At 40.3% G+C, this 25,093-nt stretch overlaps 3 protein-coding genes across 4 annotated transcripts in view; 2 read left to right on the forward strand and 1 right to left on the reverse strand.

Moving 5' to 3' along the window:
* The window catches only part of LOC118121155 (leukocyte elastase inhibitor A), an 81,361-nt gene that overhangs the window by 32,432 nt on the left and 23,836 nt on the right, over positions 1-25,093 (forward strand).
* Positions 1-25,093, forward strand: part of LOC118121266 (leukocyte elastase inhibitor-like) — a 57,921-nt gene that overhangs the window by 1,847 nt on the left and 30,981 nt on the right. The window lies entirely within an intron of this gene.
* On the reverse strand, positions 3,435-3,881 carry LOC124854755 (protein MIX23-like). The gene is made up of 2 exons (XM_047343112.1): positions 3,724-3,881; positions 3,435-3,626 (listed from the first exon to the last, which is right to left on the reverse strand). The coding sequence occupies exons 1-2, from the start codon at positions 3,832-3,834 to the stop codon at positions 3,435-3,437; spliced, it is 303 nt and encodes a 100-aa protein (XP_047199068.1). The 5' UTR covers positions 3,835-3,881.

Genomic DNA, 25,093 nt, shown 5'->3' on the forward strand with positions numbered 1-25,093 from the left:
AACTACTACTACTAGTTGTACTACTACCACAACTACTACTACAACTACTATTACTATTACTATTACTAATAATAATAATAATAATAATAATAATAATAATACTAACATGGATTAACCTTTACAAACATGTTCAAATAAACTTTTTGTCTGAGGTGAACATTAGTTTCCTCATTTGCAGGTGATTTGATGTTTTGGTTTCAATGCGTGTGTGGAAATCACATGCTTTATGAAAATCATGATCGATTCTCCCCAAGGTTGTTTCCATTGCACCTTGTTGCATTTTGTTATCGCTACACAAGTCTAAAACAAAGCTAAGTCTAAAACCTACTGTGATATTTTTACTTTTGGGTTTCCACGCAAAATAATGTTTGATGCATAAACTTGAAAACACATAAGAGCAGATGGATGGAAATATACTGGACTCATAAACATGATGCCAGCATTATATTCCTTTCATAGATCAAACATGTCTATTTTCCTGAAATACACTCTCCATGCATTTGTAAAGCGCTTTGAATTGTCTTATGTCTGTAAACTTGCAATACTTGCTTCAGTCTTGTTGAACACCTTTTTTCCACTGAACACATGTGGGTGTCAGAGTGTGTTGCCTCAATCTTGATTTATGGAACTGATAACAGGGTATATGCAGCAATCCTGGGAGATTAAATTCAATACTTTTCAAGACCTTTTCAAGACCTCTAATATTTTTCAAGACCCCAGCGCCACTATGAGCTGTAACCGGTTACATCAAAGCGACACCTTTAACACAATTGAGTTTGAGATTGCAAAATGAAATGTTAGTTTGCCAGAACTTCTATGGAGCACTGTATCAACACAACAGAATCTTAGATAGGCCGGGAGGGAAAAAGCTCAAAAAAGAATAAATTGAGTTACTAAGCCAAAAGGCAAAAATTTATTTTAACTTAAAAAATAAAGTATATTTATAACAATAACATGCTCACTCGCCACTCACACATGCACACAAATAGTGTTTCCACAGGATTTGGAGATCATGGTGGATGGACCCTGACCCCTGAAGAAGGTTTATTACATTTTAAAAGTAAAAAGATGCATCAATCTGGTGCACTTTTGAGAGAAAAATGAAGAGGCTAGATTGAAATTAGTATGGCAGTCAGAATCTACTTGTGGTGTGGAGAAACACTGCACAGACACACTGAGCAGTAAATGGTTCAGTCAATCCTGCAATAGGCACTTTTATAATACTTTAAATAACAACACTATTTTGCAGCATAAATAACACAAATCAGATCAACATTGTCACTGATATAATGCTACAACTTTCAAAAAGAGCCACCATGTGGCATGTCTTAGTGCAACAAAGTTTTCAGCTGACATACACAGGAAACTAGTCTGTTTTCTCACCTGAAGAAAATTACCATCTGCCCCATTCTCCCAGTATTATGAAATAATAATAGAACTCAGAAAATGTACTTGTAAACTTTGAACACGGATGAACTAACTTTTGAACATGGATGAAACTAACTGAGCTGTGCGAGTGCTCACTCCTTACAAATACGAGTCATGGCATGTGCCTCAATTCAGTTGTTTTGGTTTCCAACAACATTTCAGTTTGCACCCAGCTCAGTGCATTTTTCCTTGTGCCTTCCTCCTGAGGGTGTTTGACTTTGTTATCAGCTCTAGCCAATAGCGATCCAGACTTTCCTCTGCCTGCTCTGCCAGCTGATCGGGCATCTTTGAAAACTTCTGAAATTCCTTCATTGGGCGTGAGAGGTGTTTTCCTGTTGTGTCGAGACACCACAACACTTCTGCTCCCAGCGCCACTCTGAGGTCTGTAGCTGAAGCGGCGGCAACTGAGTTAACGTTAGCAACGCTAGCAGTAACGTTAACGCTACTAGCTTCAGCTGTCGCATCGTACTGGGTGGTAACAACGTTAGCCGAGGAAGGTGTTGCCTAATGCTCGGCTTTTGGACAACCGCTGTTCGCGTGTTTCGCAACGGATTTGGGGATGGCACTGCATATGTGACCGGAGAGCATTGATCCCCATTGAAGCTACACTCATTTTCTTTTACAGAGTGAACAGTAAGCCTCCCGGTCATTCCCAGCAACGGGCTTCAAACGTAGGGCTTGAACTGCTCGTGTTCCAACCACGACTTCGCGAATTTACACTTCCCATTGCCTCTTATTCCCTTTTGCAGCCATATAAAGAATTAATAGCGCAATATTTGCAGCAAGCCGTCCTACATGGACAATTCGACAACTAGACAAGCACCATTCACACGTAAAAGCCATAAATAAACAGAAATAAGAAGAACTGGCTAAAGGAGACAACATTGCACAAGAGCAAAAGATGACATCACATGTCAAAATGTGATTTAAAAGAAGTCACTGAATCTGCAAACCATCATATGGGATGGACGAAAATAACATGAAAACCTGAATTGAGGTTAGTAAACATTTATATGTATCACACTACATTAACTGAGATGCATCTAGGTGTATAATAATAAGAATAAACTGGCAGGTACAGGGGAGGTTTGGTACTTTTAACAGCATACTACTACTACTACTACTACAAGTACTACTACTACAACTACTAATACTGTTTTTCTGCTCATTATAGTTCCCATCGATGATGTCTCTACGATTACTCACAAGAGCAAAGATCTCTTCAGTCAGAGCGGAGCAGGTGTCCATTTTACCAACAATATCATCATGATGATGCACCGCATCGTGGTTTTGTGATAATTCTGTTGGATTTTATCGAGGTCATCTGGAAAGCAGTAGTTTTTCAATTCAGTCCGAACTTCTTGCTGACAATTTCCAGGACTCATAGGCCTTATAGAGAGTCTTTTTGTGCTTTAGGGCAGTCTCTTTGTGCAGTTCTTGACCTTCTCTGGTATTATTCTTTGTCACAGCCTGGTCTGTCTTGGATGTGTGGGAACTGATTTACTTGTTGCTGCTGCTTCGAGTGACATTTAGTTTACTCTATGCTAAGCGATTTGACTATCGAACTTTAATCTTTGGGTGTAATATGCAGTATGCCTGAACAGAACCTCTGCAAGTAGTCGTGCTTTAATTTGGTAACTGCTATTTCCAGACATTTACAAAACAGTTGAATACTCAGAGTTTTAGTACAAAAACAGATGCAACATAAATATCAAGTAAGCAGAAAGAAAAAAGGCTTGACAGGCACAATCAAAAGAGAATGCGCTATAAGTGTGCTTAGCAAACTATACTAGGCAATTAAACAGTGTTTAGGCTCCTCAAAGACAACAAGAAATAATGTTAGTTGCAACATGACACATACATTTGAAGACAATGACTCATCAACATTCACTTCCTGATTGGTTCTTATCAGTCCTGACTCAACTACCGGCGGCGAAGGCAAAGCGCTGTAAACACTTAATGTCAGAATATAGTTCCACCTTGTCGTTGTTCTGAAAAAACACATCTTACAGCTTTGAGGTGTTTTTTTTTATATAAAAGACAGGACGTACTTTGGTCTGCTCCTTCCTGAGTTGTTTGATGACTGCCAGGTCCTCGCAGTCTTTTGCTCTTTCCTCACCCAGCTGTCCCACCACCGCAGATGCTTTGGCTATACAGGCCTTGACAGCTTGGTCTCTGCTCAGATGGACCTCCATCATCTGTGTGACGCACGGAGGACAAAAGATGCATTGTGGAGAAAACTCTAGAAGGGACACTTTGGAGGTTTATATTTCAGTCTCGGTCGTCAACACTCACAGATTCATACAGTTGTTTGCATGTTTGTGTGGCATCAACTTTGCCTGAGAAGGAAACTGTGGGCACGGTGGTGTTCAGTCCGTGGACGATGCGGCCATCCATGGTGCGCATCACCTTCAGCACCTCCTGAGAAACCCACAGCGGGACACAGAGACAGCCAGCAGCTTCAGGTCAACTCCAAACCATCCAAAACAAATATATATGTTTATCATTCAAAATGTATTTGTGGCGTGGCTCTGTTCTGGTGCACACATGGAGAGCCGGAGGCAGGGAGAGCACACCTCCACCCCCCCACCCTTCTGTGACAGAACATCTGAGGACAACGGGAGGATTTTCTTATGGTTGTTTTTCCAATGAACACATGTGGGTGTGTCAGAGGTGTTGCTTCATCTTGATTTCCATGGAACTGATAAGAAATGATTTACTAATCAAATATAATGATGTAGTATCTCCAAATAATGACTTGTTACAAACCAATAATGAGTTAATTTCTGAAATAAATAATTGCTAGTTCAAAACCATTTCTCAAAACAATGACTTTGTATATTAAAATAATGACAAAGTAAGTTATGAAATCATTATATTTTATATACAATGTGCAATAAGAAGATATCATCACGTAAAAGCCAAAACAACAAATACAAATAAGAAGAATCAATAAAAAGGAGACAACATTGCACAAGAGCAAAAAAAAAGATGACATCACATGTCAAAATGTGATTTAAAAGAAGTCACTGAATCTGCAAACCATCATATGGGATGGACGAAAAGTTTAACATGAAAACCTGACTGAGGTTAGTCAACATTTATATGTATCACACTACATTAACTGAGCTGTATCTAGGTGTATAATAATAAGAATAAACTGGCAGGTACAGGGGAGGTTGGGTACATTTAACAGCATACTACTACTACTACAACTACTACTACAAGTACTAGTACTATTACTAGTAATAATAATAATAACAAGACATCAAAGATTCCTTTGATCTATTACCACTGACACTGTCACTGCAGGAGTGGAGTTGTTAGCTGACGGCTCAGCATCAAAGGATTCATGGTCCATGTATGTCCGAGATACAGAACATCGTGTTTTGATGGCGTGTAATCAAACTTTGACGCCACTCCACGGTCACACCGTGTGACGAAAAATCGATCTTTGAGGTAGTTTTTATCTCCATCTTGTTGTGATGACACTCATCTCAATTTGAAGTTGATCTGATGAAAGCCCTGGGACAAGTTCGTCAAAGTAAAAATGTGAAAAATGTGAAAAATGGCCACTAAATGCTAAATGGCGGGCTTCCTGTTGCTTTTTTCAAATTGCACCTCAGACTTTTTTGTTTGTCTGGTCATGATACACCTGTGTATTGATTTCTATGAAGATCGGTCAATGTGAATGCGTTCCAGGGGGCACTGTTGAGCCATTTTGCCACGCACATTTAAAATTACTCCAGAATACGTACATTTTCACCACTTTCTAATTTTCTGCAAACTTTGGTAATGATTTGAGCATGTTAAAGCCCTCAAAAAGCCAATTAATTTGCCTGAAAAAATAATAATAACAAGATCAATTTCCACGACAAAAGTGGTCCACGAACAGGATCCCTTGAAAGATCGTCTGGACCCGAGAAGTCTTCGGTGGTTGGCCACCCGGGAGAAAAAAATCTTCTTCCTCTACCTCTGACATTTAAGAGACGAGAGGACCGAAGTGACTGGGGTTCCAGACCTTCTTCACAGGGATCCAAAGACCTTTCTTTGGTCATCTTATATCCGGTGGGATGTTGAAATTCAGATTTTTCATGACTGTTTAGATGATTTCTCAGTTAGAAAATCAAACAGACATAGGAAATAACACATTTATGATTGTATCCCAGCTGTCCCACCACCGCAGGATGCTTTGGCTATACAGGCCTTGACAGCTTGGTCTTCTGCTTCAGATGGGACTACCATCTGGAGATTACGAGACAAAAGATGCATGTGAGAAAACTCTAGAAGGACACTTTGGAGTGTTTATATTTCAGTCTCGTCACAACACTCACAGATTCACAAGAAGTTGTTTGCATGTTTGTGTGGCAATTAACTTGCCTGAGAAGGAACTGTGGGCACGGTGGTGTTCAGTCCAGACGATGCGGCCATCCATGGTGCGCGCATCACCTTCAGCACCTCCTGAGAAACCACAGCTGGTGATAGAGATAAACACAGCAGCTTCAGGTCAACTCCAACCATCCAAACAAATATATATGTTTATCATTCAAAATGTATTTGTGGCGGGCTCTGTTCTGTGCACATGGAGAGCCGAGGCAGGGAGAGCACACTCACCCCCCACCCCTTCTGTGACAGAACATCTGAGGACAACGAGGATTTTCTATGTTGTTTTTCCAATGAACACATGTGGGTGTGTCAGAGGTGTTGCTTCATCTTGATTTCATGGAACTGATAAGAAATGATTTACTAATCAAATATAATGATGTAGTATCTCCAAATAATGACTTGTTACAAACCAATAATGAGTTAAATTCTTAAATAAATAATTACTAGTTCAAACCATTTATTAAAACAATGACTTTGTATATTAAAAATCATGACAAAGTAAGTTATAAATCATTATATTTTATATACAATGTGCAATAAGAAGATATCATCACCTAAAAGCCATAACAACAAATACAAATAAGAAGAATCAATAAAAAGGAGACAACATTGCACAAGAGCAAAAAATAATAATTAAAGCAATATGTAAGAATAAAGAGATGACATCACGTGTCAAAATGTGATTTAAAAGAAGTCACTGAATCTGCAAACCATCATATGGGATGGACGAAAAGTTTAACATGAAAACCTGACTGAGGTTAGTCAACATTTATATGTATCACACTACATTAACTGAGCTGTATCTAGGTGTATAATAATAAGAATAAACTGGCAGGTACAGGGGAGGTTTGGTACATTTAACAGCATACTACTACTACTACTACAACTACTACTACAAGTACTTCATTACTACTACTACGCTACTCATTACTAGTAATAATAATAATAACAATGAAAGCAAGCTGTTTGTCCCCCCGCAGGAAGAGGAGCAGGGGTCGGTTTCCGACGGATCCACACGCAGGTGGAGAAGGAGGTAGATGTCCAGTGTGTTTATAAACAGATGTTCTTCAACTTCCACGCGTCACTTCATCTGCACTGTCCTCCCTCCGTCTCTTCTTCTGCGGTGGGTTCACTCCCGAGCGGTCTCACTACCGCCACCCCCCCGGGGACACTGGAGGTAGTGTCAGGAATCAGGCGAGCCGGTTCTATGTCATTTGATTTTATTTATCGCTGATTTGATATGTTTTATATGTTTTTATACTTTACACTATACTTTTATCACCACTAATGTACAGAAAATGTTATAACATGAAGTTTATCTAAAAAAAATGTAAAGAAATCGATTTAAAGTCAAAAATGTACAAGTCAAAACTGTTAAATTTAAAACGAGACAAATAAACAACATTAAAAAGGGGTTAAAGTTAAAAAGGATAAATCTGTACAATCTGTACAATTTGTAAATTAATAGTAATAACGTTTTAAAGCCATTCCTTCTGCTATCAGGCTACTTGGTTTCAGACAGTCAGACATCTTTGATGACTGTGCTTTTTGTTTTGGCAGTTTGAAGTCGGCAGATTCGAGTTTTACTACTTTTAATTCAATTTTAAAAAATGTTGGTTCTTTGTCAGTACTCTAAACATGTTCCGATTTGGGCCTTGTTTTTGAAAAAATGTCAGAACTGCTCATTTTACTTGCACACCCTCCAGTAACTTATTCTTTATTTCTGGATCCTTTCTGCAACGTATCTATTACCGAGGACACTTACATACTATAATCTCTGGTGCCAGTATAATGCCTACAAGAGAGGTGAGGCCCTTGTTATAGTTTGGATACAGACGCTTCATATAGCTGTCTCTGGAGCGGGACATAATGTGACCTCATCATTGTTCTATTTCTGGGTGAAATGATTTTGTTTTGAATAACAAATCCTGGACGATATGACCTAGAGGTGTTCAAAATAATCTGCAGTGTCAATCACAGCTTCCTTATATGAGCCGGTCACCTGAACCTGTGCTCCCACATATTTAACATACTTAGGAACAGTGAGTGTAGATATAGAGTCACCACTCTAACTGTATAAGAAATACAAAGTGTGTTTTAATATCTATGTGACCTGGTGCTGACCCCATTCTCTGTCGGCATTTTTTCTATTTGATGCCTTTTGATTTGTTTTATGCAGTTGTATTTATTTCCTTTCATAAGAGCTTGTTAAGCCAGTTTATCTACTTCTTCCATTTCCTCTATATGAGCAATTGGAGAAGTTCAATCTATTGGAAGGGGAGTTGACACAGTTAGGAAATCAGAAGTCATGTGACTGTTTTGTCTTCTTCTTTGTTTTAATTTGTATTTTCAGGTCATAAAACAATGGAGAGTGACACAGTGGTGAATAACAAACAGCACAGAAACATTTGGGCCACCTTTTTCTGAAGTGGGCATTAGTGCAATTTATACTATTGCTTTTCAGTTTTTAATTCTGCTATAAACTGCATGAATACTTTCTGATTACAAACTTTGCTGGTTCACTTCTTCATCATCATTATTCTTTCTTTGATTTATCTTTGGTTTATATGTTACGCAATTCTGTCACAGCAGGAAATATACTGCACATTTATATCTTACTTAATAGAATCATTTTAACCATATTCAATATCGGACAGCCTCTATTGTTGTGAACGAGTCTGACCCGGACGATCTCCTGCTGCTTCCTCACATGTGAAACACAAACTCCAGAAATTGTCTTTCCAAAATCAACACACACATCATTGTTGGACCAAAAATATTCTTCATTAATTAAAATCTTCCTCTATAATTTCAGTGCAAAAACAGAAGAAAAAACCCAGCTAATTAGCATAAATCCCAGAAAATAAAGCCCACCTTTAAAGGATTAAGCTTTTATTTGAATATCTTCCTCTCCCGTTCTGTCTACTGATAGGAGACGAGAAACGCCCAGGAAGAGGATGGTCAGGTTTTATTGTGTGATGAAGAAGAGGAAGGGGTGGTCTGCTGTGAAGTGTTCCTCCTTCAACCCACAGCAAGTATTAGTGACCACGGCTCCTGTGGCCGCATCCGCAGCCGCCTCCGTGCCCTCCTGCCTGCCTCCACGAAGGCCTTGTGTACTACCTTAGACAGGAACAGATCTCTTCCGCCTCGTTCATCCCAGACAGGTCGGCCTTTGACGCGCAGAACACGTCCGTCATGCCCAGCTTGGACAGAGGCTCGTTCAGCTCGTAGTCCTCCTCCAGCTTGAACTTTGGCAGGTGAACGTGGACGTATGACTTGTCGTCATTGTTTTTCTTGTTGGTCCATTCCTTCAGCCTCTCCAGCGTCAGCTCCTTCTCCAGCTGGAACAGAGCAAATACATTTGATCTTAAAACTAAGCAGAGGGTGTCTTGTGATTAAAATGCTGAAACATCTGATGACGCTAAGGTATTACAACTGAAGTTATGTCCATACATCTGCTATGGTCACAACATCCGATAACACCAACTGGTGGTAGGCATTAATAAGTGCAGTACAAGGGATATTCTCCATCTTGTTGTATATTCCACCCCCTAAACAAACAGTCATCGACTGAGCTGCTGTTGCCTCGTTTTAGCTAAACTTCAGTTGTTTAGTTAAAACAGTGTCTGTTAAAGAGGAAAATATCTGGCTTTTTAGTGCATAGATGTTCAACTTCCTTCACCAGATTGTCTGTCTGCTGTTAGGTGCCTGGCCGGGATGAGCAAGGTGCCTTATCTGAGCTCAATGTGAAAACAATCTGATCAATTGATTTTATGCTGTGTACCTTCAGCAGAGGGTCGGAGCCGTCTGTGGACTGTTCAGGCAACAGGATGAACATGCTGAGCTCATCCTTCTCATACGGCAGCTCCAGGATCTGCAGAGCGCAGTCAGTGATGTATATGTAGTTCAGCTTCTCCCTCAGGTACATCATCTGGACTGGTTTGCTCAGTCTGACACACACACAGAAACATAATCAACTGAGTCGTTTGGACTGCTTCTAACAACTTAATGTAAGTTTAAGTGAAATTACTATCTACTCTAGTTTGAGGGAGCTAAGGGACATAGAATGTAATAACTACTCTAATGAAAGGACACACAATACACAACATGCTAAATTGTGATGAGCGATTTTTTTACCTGGCTGACTTTAAATGGCATCTCTTTGGTGTTTGCTTTATCAAAGCGGTTCATCCAGTTTGCCTTAAAGTAGATGGCATTGACCAGAACCAGCCTCGTACCATCAGAGACTGTCCTCGGCTTCAGGAGATCTTTTATTTTATCTGCAATGTAACAGAAAACCTGACAATTCAGAACAATGTAGAAAGATTTATTCCCTCATTCAATTCAGGTAAAGTCGACTTTCTGTCTGCTGCTCGACCCAGGTGCGTTGATCTCCACTCTGCTCGGCCTCCGCCCTGATGAAATCCACAGTCTTCAGGTCGGCCTGGTAGTACTTCACGCGTGGCTTCCAGGAATTGCTGCAGAGAGCAGATTTCATCTTATACTTTCAAGGACGTTTTTAAAAATCAATTTAAGCATCAATTTCTGCTTTGATAAGTGGAAAATGAAAACTCACAAGGAGGAACTTTGCGGTTTTCTCCCCATACAGACGATTGGCTGTTTTCAGAATGTGTGATGCCGATGGTGAGTTGATGTCTTCGATTAGCTTGAAGGGAACTCTTCACCAGAGCCGAATGACAGGGCTCAGGGAAGTTTGATTATATGACATTTAAATGCTTTTCAGATGTGCACCTCAGAGTCCAGGGTCCGGTGTAGGTGAGGAAGCACCCCAAGTCAGCTGCTCCCAACATTTTCTGGAAGTTTTCCTGCCAGCCCACTTGTAAATGTAGAAATCAGAAGGTTCCAAAATCTCATCTCTCACCTGCAAATTCTACAAATTCACGTAGAATCTGCTTATAGAGATTTCTTTGTGTAGAAACCCGTAGGAGACACTGCAGATTAAAATCTGCACATTTTTAACACAGAAGCTGGCTAATAGATGAGACGAAAATAAGATAAAATAAGAAACTGTAAGATTTGGCTCTTCCGTTCTGAAAGCAAACTGGTTTAATGAACTGAACTCAACTGTCAGTTCAATGTCCTGCTGTCAGAGAACAGCAATATACTGACCTTGTGTCAGGGATTTATCTAGAGTCAGAAGAACAGATGGTTTAGAACACTGTTCAGTCTGCTCCATCATAACTAACTGGTCCACACAGCTCTGACTTGAGTTCCTGAATGACAGGTAACAGAGACATGTGGTGGATGTAATTTTTCCTGCATTTGAGCAGGCTGTGTCTCTCGGCTCCCAGGTAGACTTATGCAGCTAGAGCTTGAACTGATGCTCAGCAGAGAGAAGAATACATTCCCGATGGGTGTGCTTCAAGCCAGAGTCATAAGGCCCAAGGCAAAGACATCGATTGAGCTGCTGATGTCCTCCATGGCTGAGGATGTACAGTTGTCCTGTAATGAACAAAAAATGCTTTTTAGACATATTTTTAAATCTGAACAGAAATGCACCTGATTGCTGCTTGATTGTATTACAATTTTTTGCGGAACAAAATGTGCCAAGACCCCCGAGACCCACCAGATGAGTTGGGATTCAACCAAACTCAATTTTATTTGTATATGGAGCCAAATCATAACAAACATTCTCTCACAGCGCGAGATGGAGAAAAAACCCTGACACGTCAAATCAGATAGAATTATATATGCAAAATACCTGAGAGATGAGAAGACGTGGAAGCAGAGAATGTGAACCTGGAGGTTGAGTGGTCAGTAGAGGAACACGTACACCAGTATATATACAGTATATGTGTGGGTGACTGGCTGGCAAGTCACTGACTGCTGAGGACAAAACACCGCATAGGCCAATCATGCACTAGTGAAAAACACAACCGACACAATTCTGAGGAAATGTTTGCACAACCTCTTATGCGATGACTTGATGAAGTGTGTTTATTTATCTTTTCACTTTTACTGAGAATCTTACACTGACCTTGTATTTATGCACATGTTGATGTGTTTTACAACCTGTTTTTATGCTGCTTCTTGTGAAGCACTCTTGCAACATATGTTATGAAAAGTGCTCTATAAATACAGATTATTATTATTATTATTAATATCGCTATTAATTGTTCAAATGTGAACAACGAAGCAGGAGATTCCTGTATGGAGCTGGATTATTGCCAAAACAGAAGTACAGAATGCTTTGATTGATGTATGGGTGTAACTCATGACAAACAAGGGCATGTGTGATATGTTTCTGATCTTACAAAATCAATTCTTCTCTTTAGGCCTTTAATCTCTTCAAATTTCCAGAGTAATGACATAAAGGACCCAGCCTCTGTGAGCAATACGGCCGCAGTTACAGCAAACTAGTTAGAAAATAGTTTTTATCCCTAAGTAAATTAAACCATGATAAAAGTGGTGTTTAATGGCGTATACGATTAAATCAAATCATGCCACAGAAAATGAATTATACGTTGCATTCAAAATGAATTCAGCACTGACCGTGTGCAGGAGTTATGGTGAAAATATTAACTTCTCATGCTTCATAATTTATAATGGAATCAGGTTAGGAGAAGACAAACACACTGAGGAACATGCAGAATGTTGTGTTCTCTTGGTGCCACAAACTAAACTCATTTTAATGTCTGCCGTACTAACTAGGCTGCAACTTCTCAGAAAGCTGAGTCGAGTGGAAACGGTTCGTCAGGCGTTGCTATGATTTGATTTATTCCTTTATTTTTACAGAAAACAATAATCTGTTGAATACTCTGAATCATTTACATTATTCTCATTATTTTTTATATTTTCCAGTTGTGGGTTTCTACGGTCCTGGCATTGGAGGTAACAGCTTGCATATGATAGTTAATGTAGGTGAGGAGAAGCCATACTTCTCCTCTGGAGAGTTGAGGAAGAGAATGAGTCAAAGAGACAGAAGAGGGGATTGGCTTGAGGCTGGCCTGCTGACCTCATAACAGCAACAGAGTGACCAATAGTGGTTGAAACTTGTGTCCCTGGTAATTTTTCACACCTGTGTGTGACGTTGAAGCACTCCTGGGAGACTGAGTCTGAGGCCTGGTTTGTCTCCAGAACAAAAAAAAAAACACGTGGTCAGGTTTTGACTACACATGTAGGCCGAACTGTGTCTCTACAAATACCAGGTCCCAACACCAGTGAGAGATAAACGTAAATTCCCACTGAGTCCAATGCTGATTCAAGTAGAATTTTATGCAAAACGAAATGCAATCAATCTGCTGAGGACTAAAAATAAGAGTCCTGCTTGTTCTGGGCCAAATGGAAAAGTACATCGGATCAAAGCTCTATAGTTACACTCGTCTGTCGAGGTTGCTGAGTTGTTATTGTGTGAAGGATCGGAGGGGCTGGGGGGGTTCCCCACATGTCGGGGCATCAGTGAGTGTGTATATCTGTGCACACTGCACAGCATGTGTTTATATGTGGAGCTGCTGTGCTGGGTTTGGTAGAGCTTTGAGCCTTTCTATGAAACGCGGTCCTTCACTGTGATGGTCTTTATCCGCGGCGTTTCGTAATGGAGAAAAAACCCTGACACGTAGAATCAGATAATATGTATATACGGGTAGATAAGGATGTACATTATTAATATGGAGGTGTGTAGTCTGCACGCACGTATCATTTCTTCTTATAGAACCACACGTATTCCCACCCATATCCTGCCCTGCCTTTCATAGCGTATGTTGTACTGTGCTGTTGCCAAATTAAAGAACATTAAGAGAGAGAAGTCGTCTGAGCCGTGTTTTAGCAGACACACCTGGAGCGGAGCTGGAAATCAGAACCGGCTAAAAAGAATAAGTTCCTCATATACAGTCCTATTTCCATACGAATTGTTGGGGGGGAACTGATTACCGTACTGCTTACTTTGCAGCGCGGACATTTCCCCAAAACACATTTACTGGAGAGCAAGTTATCGCAAAGTAACTTCCTAATCCAATACATTTTTAAGACCTAGCAAAATCAAATTTAAGACTTTTTAAGTCTTTTTTAGGCCTGAAATTCAGATAATTCAATTTTAGACTTTTTAAGACCCCGCGGGAACCCTGACACACCCATGTATTCGCGTTAATGCAACTGGTGCAGAAGTGACAGGCACAAACAGTGAAAGTAACTTTTATGAAGAAGTAGGATTCGAGCCCGTTGACACTTCCTCCCGTGGTGGTCAGGAGGTTCCACCAAGGCCCTACACCTCATTCAGGGGGTTGGTTACCTTGGCCGAGGACACGTCATTCAAACAGGGAAGCACCACGCACGTATTTTAATTTCAAGTAAGAATCAAAGACAACCACCACGCGTGGACAAAATTATTCGAACAGCAAACGACAACAAACCATTTCAAATTAATCCAGAATACAATTACTTTTTGGGGTTTTGAATTCCCTGCAATTCAAAACCCAATTTGAGCATGTCTAGGCCCGGAAAAAGCCCCAAAAGGGAAATACAAATCCTTCAAAATACAATAGGGCCTCCCACCGGAGGTGCTCGGGCCCTAATAATAATCCTTACAATTTCAATAGGGCCTCCCACTGTCTCCTACTGTTCGGTGCTCGGGGGCCTAATAATAACCAGCTGCTCCATTGCATCTGCAGAAAGCGCAGACACTCTCCGTGCCACTGTGTTAGCACCAAGCTGAACATCAGCGATGGCAGACAGGATTTCAGTCTTACTGTTATGGTCCTGTGATGGAAATCTGGAAATACAAGAGGCTGGAACACCAAATTTACCTACGTGTATTTTAATAGGGGCTTTCTGCAGAAAGTATCAACACAGAGAGTCACAGGGATCTCAGAGTGAAGATGGAGAACAGTCAAATGCAAGGATCTGCATGGTGGAGAATTGAAGGTTGCTCACAGAGCCACAGTTCAGGACTGGTTCTGTAGGCACAGTTTGAGACAGGAAGTAAAGCACAGGAATAAATGATTTGCAGACATTTCCATTGGGTTCTTTGGACAGTCAATAAGTAATGGAAAGGTCAAACAGGTTTCAGGCCATAAACATTTCAGGTCATGGAGTGTTAGACAGGTATGCAAAAAGTTACTCTTCAACTATAAAATAGGTTTCAACCACACTTAGTTATTTTTCCACTACACTTCCCCCCTTTTTCTCATTTATAACAACATAGGAGAATGCACTACTACAGTAAAACATCCAATACATCAATTCACAAGGATTCTAAATGCATCAGCAACAATACTGTTGAAGAAAGCAAACTGCTGTTGCTGTGGACACAGGCCTTCTGACATGTAGATTTACAATCCTGTGTCACCCTCGCGTTGAATGGGGTCATAAAAGGTTGTAGAAGGAAGCAAGGAGTCATAAGGAGTTAGTCTAAAGGAGTTAGTTATTTTTCCACTACAGTCCTTAAATAACGTCTCGGCCACTGCGGTCATCGCATCCTTCACCATCCCGCCATCAGTGAACGGCGTTTTGTGCTTTTTCAGGATGTGCGCCACTTTGAACGATTTCTCCGTTGCCGCGTTGGCCTTCTTCGTCGGTTGGGTGAAAAGACACTGCTGTTTTTTAAGTGTTGCTTTTAGCTGGTTCACCTTTTCAGTCCGTAGCGAGCTGCCTGCAGGAAAATCACGTGCAAAGTTACCATGGACTTATTATTTTGTATTGGAGGGGGTGGGACATCTATGTGCTTGATTGAATTGAAGTGGGAACAGGTGCGTTTATTGTCGTTGTTTTTTTTAACACAGTCTGTGAACCTATTGGCGAAGCCATTGAAAACTGCCCGCGAGCTTAATGCAAGTTGGAGACTCCTTGTCTTAGGACTACAAACAAAACTCATCAGTTCATTTCACATTCCACCAACAGCTCTGTATGTTTAACAATGTTATCCAATTCTAACATGAAACAACATACTGTATACCATAGATCATAGTAGATCATACTGACAGTCTGACAATTGAACTATTTTGAATTTATTAAGCTGATAATGAATAAATCTGATTTGTTGTGTATCTTTCTGCAATGTGTTGCTTTTCTTTCTGTGCTGGTTTATGATTTGTAAAATAGCTGCAGGAACACACACTTGCTCCAGAAAGTGTCTGCACACCGTCACGTTTTGCACATTTTTCAACCCCTCTATTTTCAAACCACTGTGGCACGTCTCCAGTTTTTTTCCTTTATAGTCAGGCGGAGCTTGCAGGAATTACATTTTCATAGGGTGAAAATGGATCCTTTAGTTCGTCAAAGTTAAACAAGATACGAATGTGAGTTTGTCTGGAGAACCAAACAAAATGATTATGATTAATGATTTCTCATGGTTGAACACCGTTTTCCACTGAACACATGTGGGTGTGTCAGAGGTGTTGCCTTATCTTGATTTCCATGGAACTGATAAGAAATGATTTACTAATCAAATATAATGATGTAGTATCTCCAAATAATGACTTGTTACAAACCAATGAGTTAATTTCTTAAATAAATAATTACTAGTTCAAAACCATTTCTCAAAACAATGACTTTGTATATCAAAATAATGACAAAGTAAGTTATAAATCATTATATTTTATATACAATGTGCAATAAGAAGATATCATCACGTAAAAGCCATAACAACAAATACAAATAAGAAGAATCAATAAAAAGGAGACAACATTGCACAAGAGCAAAAAATTATAATTGTAATATGTAAGAATAAAGAGATGACATCACGTGTAAAAATGTGATTTAAAAGAAGTCACTGAATCTGCAAACCATCATATGGGATGGACGAAAAGTTTAACATGAAAACCTGACTGAGGTTAGTCAACATTTATATGTATCACACTACATTAACTGAGCTGTATCTAGGTGTATAATAATAAGACTAAACTGGCAGGTACAGGAGGTTTGCACATTTAACAGTGAGCACACGCATTACTACTACAACTACTACTACTACAAGTACTAGACATTACAACTACAAGTACTATTACTAGTAATACTAATAATAACAATGAGCAGCTGTTTGTCCTCGAGGAAGAGGAGCAGGGGTTTAAGTTTGACGGATCCACACGCAGGTGGAGGAGGAGGTAGATGTCCAGTGTGCTTTATAAACAGATGTTCTTCAACTTCCATGTCACTCATCTGCACTGTCCTCCTCCTTCTCTTCTTCTGCGGTGGGTTCACTCCCCGAGCGGTCTCATCACTGCCACCCCCGTGACACTGGGAGGTAGTGTCAGGGAATCAGGCAGCCGGTTCTATGTCATTTGATTTATTTATCGCTGATTTGATGTTTTATACTTTTACACTGTACTTTTATCACCACTAATGTACAGGACATTTTGTAACATGAAGTTGATGGAAAAATGTAAAGAAACTCGATTTAAAGTAAAAATGTACAAATCAAACTGTTAAATTTAAACGGCTGTTTGAACAACATTAAAAAGGGGTTAAAGTTAAAAAGGATAAATCTGTACAATTTGTAAATTAATAGTAATAACGTTTTTTAAAGTTTTCATTCCTTCTGCTATCAGGCTACTTGGCTCAGACAGTCAGACATCTTTTATGACTGTGCTTTTTGTTTTGGCAGTTTGAAATCGAGCAGATCTTTGAGTTTTACTACTTTTAATTCAATTTTTAAAAATGTTGGGTCGTTGTCAGTAATTTTAAACATGTTCCATCAGCCCTGTTTCTTGAAAAATGTCAGTGAACTGCTCATTTTACTTGCACACCCTCCAGTAACTTTATTCTTTTATTTCCTGATCCTTTCAACGTGTATTCAATAGCTACACGAGGACACTTACATGACAGCACCCTCTGGCGCTGACAATGCCCACAAAGAGAGGTGAGGCTCCCTTAGTGACAGTTTGATACAGACGTCTACATGTCTCTGGAGCTGGATACAATGACCTCTGCTTCATTGCCCTATTTCCTCAAGTCATTCTGTCACAGCAGGAAATATACTGTACATTTATATCTTACTTAATAGAACCATTTTAACCATATTCAATATCATCGGACAGCTTCTATTGTTGTGAACTGAAATGACCCGGACGATCTCCTGCTGCTCTTCACATGTAAACAGTGATTTGGTGAGGCAGATGGACCCAGATGTGTGAGTTTAAACTTAGAGTATTTTTAATGAAAGAACAAGAATAAACGCAGGAATCTTTAAAAAGTTAAACTGAACAAACAAAAGCACAAAGAAAACACAGGAGGCTTACACAGGTGAACAGACTGGAGCCCAGGAGACACGGGATACAGAAACACAGGCTGACAGGACATCACGGCACTTAGACAACGCTGCACAAATAATCCCAGCAGCACAAAGTGAAAGCACAGAGGCTTAAATACAGACACAGGGAAGACAGGGCAATGGGACACAGGTGTAACACACATGAGGACAGGTGCAAAGATGTAATCACAGACAGAAGTAAAACTAGACACTGTTAGACACAAGAACCCAGACTACAAAATAAAACAGGAAACAGAACCCGAGTGTGAAACAAGAAACACAGTGAGGATGTACTAATAAATAGAAACACCTCTTCAAAAGAGGAACCTAAACACCGCAAAACAGCAAACTCCTTACAGAAACACAAACTCCAGAAATTGTCTTTCCAAAATCAACACACGAATCATTGGTGGAACAAAAATATTCTTCATTAATTAATATCTTCATCTATAATTTCATTGCAAAAACAGAAGAAAAAACCCAGCTAATTAGCACGAATCCCAGAAAATAAAGACCACATTTTAAGGACTAAGCTTTTATTTGAATATCTTCCTCTCCTGGTTCTGTCTACTGAGGAGAGGAGAGCCTGCCGAGGAAGAGGATGGACTTGGTTTTATTGTGCCTGATGAAGAAGAGGAAGGGGTGGTCTGTTGAAGATACAGCAACCATTAGTGACCACGGGGCTGGTGTGGCCGCAGCCGCCTCCGCGGCCCTCCTCGTTCACCTCCACGAAGGCCTTGTGTACTACCTTAGACAGTGACGAGTCCTCTTTTGCTGTCTGTTAGATAGGACGCCTTTGACAAAGAGAATACAACTTGCCATGCTTCAGCCTGGACAGAGGCTTCTGTTCAGCTCTTAGTCCTCCCTCCAGCTGAACTTGGCAGGTGAACGGGACGCTTGAGTGGACTAACATGTTTTCCCCTGTCGGTCCATTTCTCCTTCAGCCTCTCCCAGTCAGCCTTTCCAGCTGGAACAGAGCAAATACATTTGATCACGCCTCTAAAACTAAGAGGGTGTCTTGTGATTAAAAGAAATATCTGATGACGCTAAGGTACAATAACTGAAGCAGGTCTTCTAACTTCTGCTGGTGGTCGCTAACATCCGATAACAACTAAACTGCAGACATTAATAAAAGCAGTACAAGGATATTCTCCATCTTATTGAAAGATTCTACCCCCTAAAACAAACAGTCATCGCTTGAGTTGCTGTTGCCTCGCTTTTAGCTAAACTTCCAGTTGTTTAGTAAACCCAGTGTCTGTTAAAGATAAATAACATTGCACAGGCTGTATGTTGTAAGATGCAATATTATACATGTGTGACAACATTTGGCCTCTAACAACTCCTGGAGGAACATATCTGGTTTTTAGTATAGATGTTCAACTTCCTTCCCAGCTTGTCTCATCTTCTTTTGTCTGTCTGCCAAAGCATTAGGTGCTCGACGGGAGTGAGGCAGCAGGTTTTATCTGAGCTTCTCAATGTGAAAAAAATCTATTGATTTAACTCTGTGTACCTTCAGCAGAGGGTTTGAGCTGTCAGACTGTTTAGGCAACAGGATCACCATGCTGAGCTCATCCTTCATACGTGGCAGCTCCAGGATCTGCAGATCGATGGAGTTGTAGTTCAGATCTTTCTTCTGAAATATCATCTGGACTGGTTTGCTCTCAGCCCACACACAGAAACACAATCAACTGAGTCGCTTTGGATCAAGTTTCTAACAAACTTTGTCAAATGTATTATTACTAGATCTACTCTTAGTTTGATATTATGGACAAGTAGAACAATAATCAGTAAATATACACACACACCACACAACACAACAATCGTGAGATCACATTTTTTTTACCTGGTTGACTTGAAGGCATCTTTGTGTTTGCTTCATCAAAGCGGTTCATCCAGTTTCAGATGGGCATTGACCAGAACCAGCTTCTATACCTATCAGAGATCTGTCCTCGGCTTCTTCAGGAGATCTTATTTTATCTGAAATGTACAGAAAACCTGACACCAGAACAATGTAGAAATATTTATTCCCTTTTCATTCAATTCAGGTAAAGTCAGATTTTCTGGTCTGCTGCTCGACCCAGGTGTTGGATCTCCACTCTGCTCGCTCCGCGGCCCTGGATGAAATCCACAGTCTTCAGGTCGACTGGTAGTACTCACGTTGTCTTCCAGAATTGCTGCAGAGAGCAGATTTCATCTTATACTTTCATGAAGTAAAAAAATCTATTTAAGTATCAATTTGCTGTATAAGTGGAAAATGAAAACTCACAGGGAGAACTATGTTTTCTCCCTATACAGACATGATGTTTTCAGAATGTGTGATTTATGGTGGAGTTGATGTTCATGACAGCCCTTGAACGCTTGACATCATCACGAAGTTCGAATGATAGGTCAGCAAGTTTGATTGACATGACATTTAAATGCTTTCAGATGTGCACCTAAGAGTCCAGGTCTTGTAGGTGGAGAAGCACTCTAAGTCAATGAACAGCCTGAGTCTCTGAATGACAGGAACAGAGACAGCACATATGTGATGTACCTGGGCTACTTGGAGCAGCTGTGTCTCCTCGGGCTCCCAGGTAGACTATAGCCGAGCTGAACTGATGCTCACGGAGAGAAGAACATATTCTGATGGGTTTGCTTGCCCAGGTCCGCATAGCTCCACACACTGAGATAATGAGCTTGGATTGACCTTGCATTGACCTTTGGACTGTTATACTGATTGAGCCACTTGCTGGCTGCTGCCATGCCGCCAAGGCCGCTGTTGCCCATGGCCGAGGATGTACAGTTGTCCTGTAATGAACAAAAATGCTTAGACATATTTAAATCTGAACAGAAAATGCACCTGATTGCTGCTTGATTGTATAACAATTTTATGGAACAAAATGTGCTGTTAAGACCCCTGAGACCCACTCAGATGAGTTGGGATTGAACTAAACTCAATTTTATTTGTATATGGGAGCCAAAATCATAACACACATTCTCTCAGCGTGAGAAAATCCCCAACACGCTGTAACCAGATAGAATTATAAAATGCAAAATACCTGAGAGATGAGAAGACGTGGAAGCAGAGAATGAACCTGAGGTTGAGGGCTTTAGAGGAACACGATACCAGTATATATACAATATATGTGTGGGTGTGACTGGGCGATGAGTCTGACTGCTGGGAACAAACACCGCAGTAGGCCAACTGCACCAGTGAAAACACAACTCATACACAAGTTTGAGGGAAATGTTTAATAACCTCTTGTGCAAACAATTCTGAGGAAATGTTTGTACAACCTCTTGTGCAATGACTCTGATAAAGTGTATTTATTTGTCTTTAGAACTTATTTGTTATAAATAATAAACTTTATTACTGCAGATGTCTACTGTTAACCTTCTGAGAGCCACTGGGATCGTATACGATCTCAAATATCATGTTGTCTTTAGAGCGTCATGACTCCTCAATGGTCTGAGCTAGAGACATGCCGTTTTTTCCTGTTGAACTGAAGAAACAGCGCTAACAAGCAAGCCCCTGTTTGTGAGTAATTTACAGCACTTAGCGTTCACATTCTTCCTTCTCTCCAGGAAATGTATCGTCCATATTGTGGAACTGAATTTGTGGGACGTTTGGATGTTTTTTTGGCTCCTGTGGCAGCAGTGTCCATCACTTTTAGGTGTCCCCTGGAAACACTTCAGTTGTCGTTTCCGGAATTGCAGCGCGTTTCTGTAATGTGTTGTGTTGTCAAATTGATGAAGTCGTTTTCTTACTTTGCTTGTGTTTTGTCCGTTTGCATGTGTTTTCTTGAGTTGCAGTGCGTTGAGCTCTCAGGGCCACCGTAGAAACGTGTGTCTGTGGGATTTACTGAGATAATGTCTCGTCCTCACCCATCAAGGAGGGTCACAGTGTAACCACTGGCAACCATCATAAACCTTTGGACCCACTGTTACATAACTGCCACCAGACTCCCCCTCTTCAGAAGCCCTCCCTCCCTTTTCCTGTCTCCCTCACACCTTGAACATAGTTTATATAACACCTCGTGGAACCTGAGTCACAATATGAGTTCATGAAGAATTTCTTTGAATGTTAATAATTAAAACACTTCTCTTATATAAGTTAGAAGTGCCCTGATTTCATGTATGACCAAATCAGAGAAAACACCACAATAATCAATGACATCTACATTTTGAATGGTTACAAGAAACTGTTAAGGTTTCAAACTGATTTTTTACTAAATGCATTTATTTGCCTTTTCAAACCCTAAGTAGAATTTAATTTCAGTTTTTACCTCCACATAGGAGGTTATGTTTTCACTTTGTTTGTCTGTGTAGGGAATTTATCATGAGATGAATGAGTTTCTCAGACCGGGAGTTGTCTGAGTTTTAATTATTAGCTCTGCAGAGGGTTAAACAGTCAGCAATAAGGCTTCAGAGTAACCACGGTCGTTAAAAGGAACGCTTATAGCTAATGTGATAAACAGCAAACGCTTGCCGTCTTGCATCACTTTCATAGTGAGGAAATGAACTCCCAGCACCCAGTTGCACATATAAAGGTCAATAGGTAGAAATCATTTGGGTCGTAATAGAAAATAGTTAAAGAGTAGTAAGACATTGATCAGTGGAATTTTCCAATACGCCTGTCTGTCTCTAGTTATTAGCATCTGTCTTTGTGTCATCCAAATAAATGGGTGGATTCAGGCATTTTGTTTCAGCTTCTTTCAATATATGGCAGAAGTGGTGCACATGATCGCATACAAATGTCTCTATTACGAGCATCAGATTCAGAGCTGACAGGTACATAGAATAGTATAAAGGAAAGGTTCTCGGTGATGAGACAGAGGGGCACATGTTGAATAATGCTGAGGGTATGTGCACAACTGCAGCTGAAACTACGAGATCTGACTGTCTGCATGGACGTGTTGTGCAATTGATACACAAACGTTGACACCATTAAATGGTGTGCCTTTCGCATTCAATAAATTAGGTTATTCGATTAAAATATTGAATATTACATAAAAATATTAATATTAAATAATAACTATAATTAATTAAAGTTATACTGGGCACCACTCACAAAGGAAGGAAAAAGATAGCCAATTTATTGATTAAGTCATAAAAGTACAAAGTACAAATTTGAAAATCTGATTAAGTATTAAATGAATAACTATAACCAAAATTAGCATATAGATAGTTAGCAAAGTTGAAGGATATAGAGTTCTTGACAGTGTAGAGGTTGGCAAAATTCACACCTATGCAATATTAATGAAAACAACATTTGTGAAAGAAAAACATTTATTATGAATATAATAAAGTACAAACACAAATTACTAAAGGTGTACTTACTATATAAATATGTGTACGTGAGTATGCGTGTAGGTTAGAGAAAGTAGCTAGTTGCATGCAAAGAAAGACTGTGAAGAGCATAACATAACTAAAATTAACTTTCAAATAACTTATAACCAAAATATCACAGCAACACAAATCAAACTTATAAACATCACATGGAATCGAATAAACAGTCTTTGCTTAGCCTAGTGTAATTATTAAGCCCAGTTGTGTTCCCCGTCCATGAAAAGGGAAAAAAGGTTGATGTGCTGTTTGAAGTCCAGTGAAGTCGGCTCTGCTGGTTTGTGGCTCCTGTTGATGTGGTTCTACAGCGATGCAGCTCTTTTGTGCTGAAGTTCTTAGGGCAGGCTCTCGCCGCTGCCTTTTGAAGGTTTTAGCAGTCTGCTCCAGTCATCGCTTGAAGGTTGTAGAGCTTGTAGAGGAAGTTTCTTCACTGGGTGAGTGTGGAGTTGCACCTCTCCTCCACTGAAGCTGAGCAGAAAGAGAGGTGAGCTGGAGTAGTTTGGCACTTCTCCTCTTGGAGAGTTGGAGTGGAAGAGAATGAGTCGAAGAGACAGAAGAGAGTGGGGACTTGGCTTATATTGGTCTGGTCACCTCATGGGTCATGGGGCCCAGAGTGACCAATAGTGTTGAACGGTGGGTTCAGGCGCGTTTCACCTGTGTGACGTTGAAGCACCCCAGACTGAGCCCTGGAGGCTCTGGTTTGTCTCCAGAACAAAGAACACGTGGTCAGGTTTTGACTACACATGTAGTTTAACCGTAGTTCACAAATACCAGGTCCCAACACCAGCGCAGAGAGATAAACGTAAATTCACTGGAGTCCAATGCTGATTCAAGTAGAATTTTGATGCAAAACGAAATGCAACTCAATCTGCTGAGGACTAAAACAAGATTCCATGATTCGGGCCAAATGGAAAAGATCGGATCAAAGTTTACAGTTACACTCGCTCGCCGAGGCTGCTTAGGTTGTTGTCAGTGTGTGAAGCATCGAGGGGCTGGGGGTTCCATGTCGGGGAATCAGTGAGTGTATATCTGTGCACACTGCACAGCATGTGTGTTTACATGTGAGCCGCTGCGGTGCTGGGTTTGCAGAGCTTAAAGTCTTTCATGAACGTGGTCTCACTCGCAGTGATGGTCTTCATCCGTGCATTGTGGCCATCACCCTCGAGCAGAATGTCCGGGGCTCAGTAACAATCTGGCCCAGTTCTGGTTCCTTGGTTTCTTAACATGCGAGTTGAAGCATGATACAAACATTTTCAAGTGTCAGCATCAGATGTTTTGGTCTTTATCCGCCGCCATTATCCCCTAACCCCGAAAAACAGCAATGAACCCTGGGATAGGTCGGCCTGAGAGGGATCCGCCTGTTGGAGCCGTCATTGCTCGGGATGGAAGGAACCATTTCAAAACGGGACGGTGTTATCGCCTCGCTGGGACGCAAACTATCTTCAAATGCATTCAATATATTTTAATATTTTTTACCTTTTTCGAAGTGGGCATTAGTAAATTATACTATTGCTTTTCAGTTTTTAATTCTGCTATAAACTGCATGAATACTTTCTGATTACAAACTTTGCTGGTTCACTTCTTCATCATCATTATTCTTTCTTTGATTTATCTTTGGTTTATATGTTATGTAATTCTGTCACAGCAGGAAATATACTGCACATTTATATCTCACTTATTAGAACCATTTTAACCATATTCAATATTGGACAGCCTCTATTGTTGTGAACGAGTCTGACCCGGACGATCTCC

Source organism: Hippoglossus stenolepis, chromosome 14, assembly GCF_022539355.2.
Source record: "Hippoglossus stenolepis isolate QCI-W04-F060 chromosome 14, HSTE1.2, whole genome shotgun sequence".
Lineage (NCBI taxonomy): Eukaryota > Metazoa > Chordata > Actinopteri > Pleuronectiformes > Pleuronectidae > Hippoglossus > Hippoglossus stenolepis.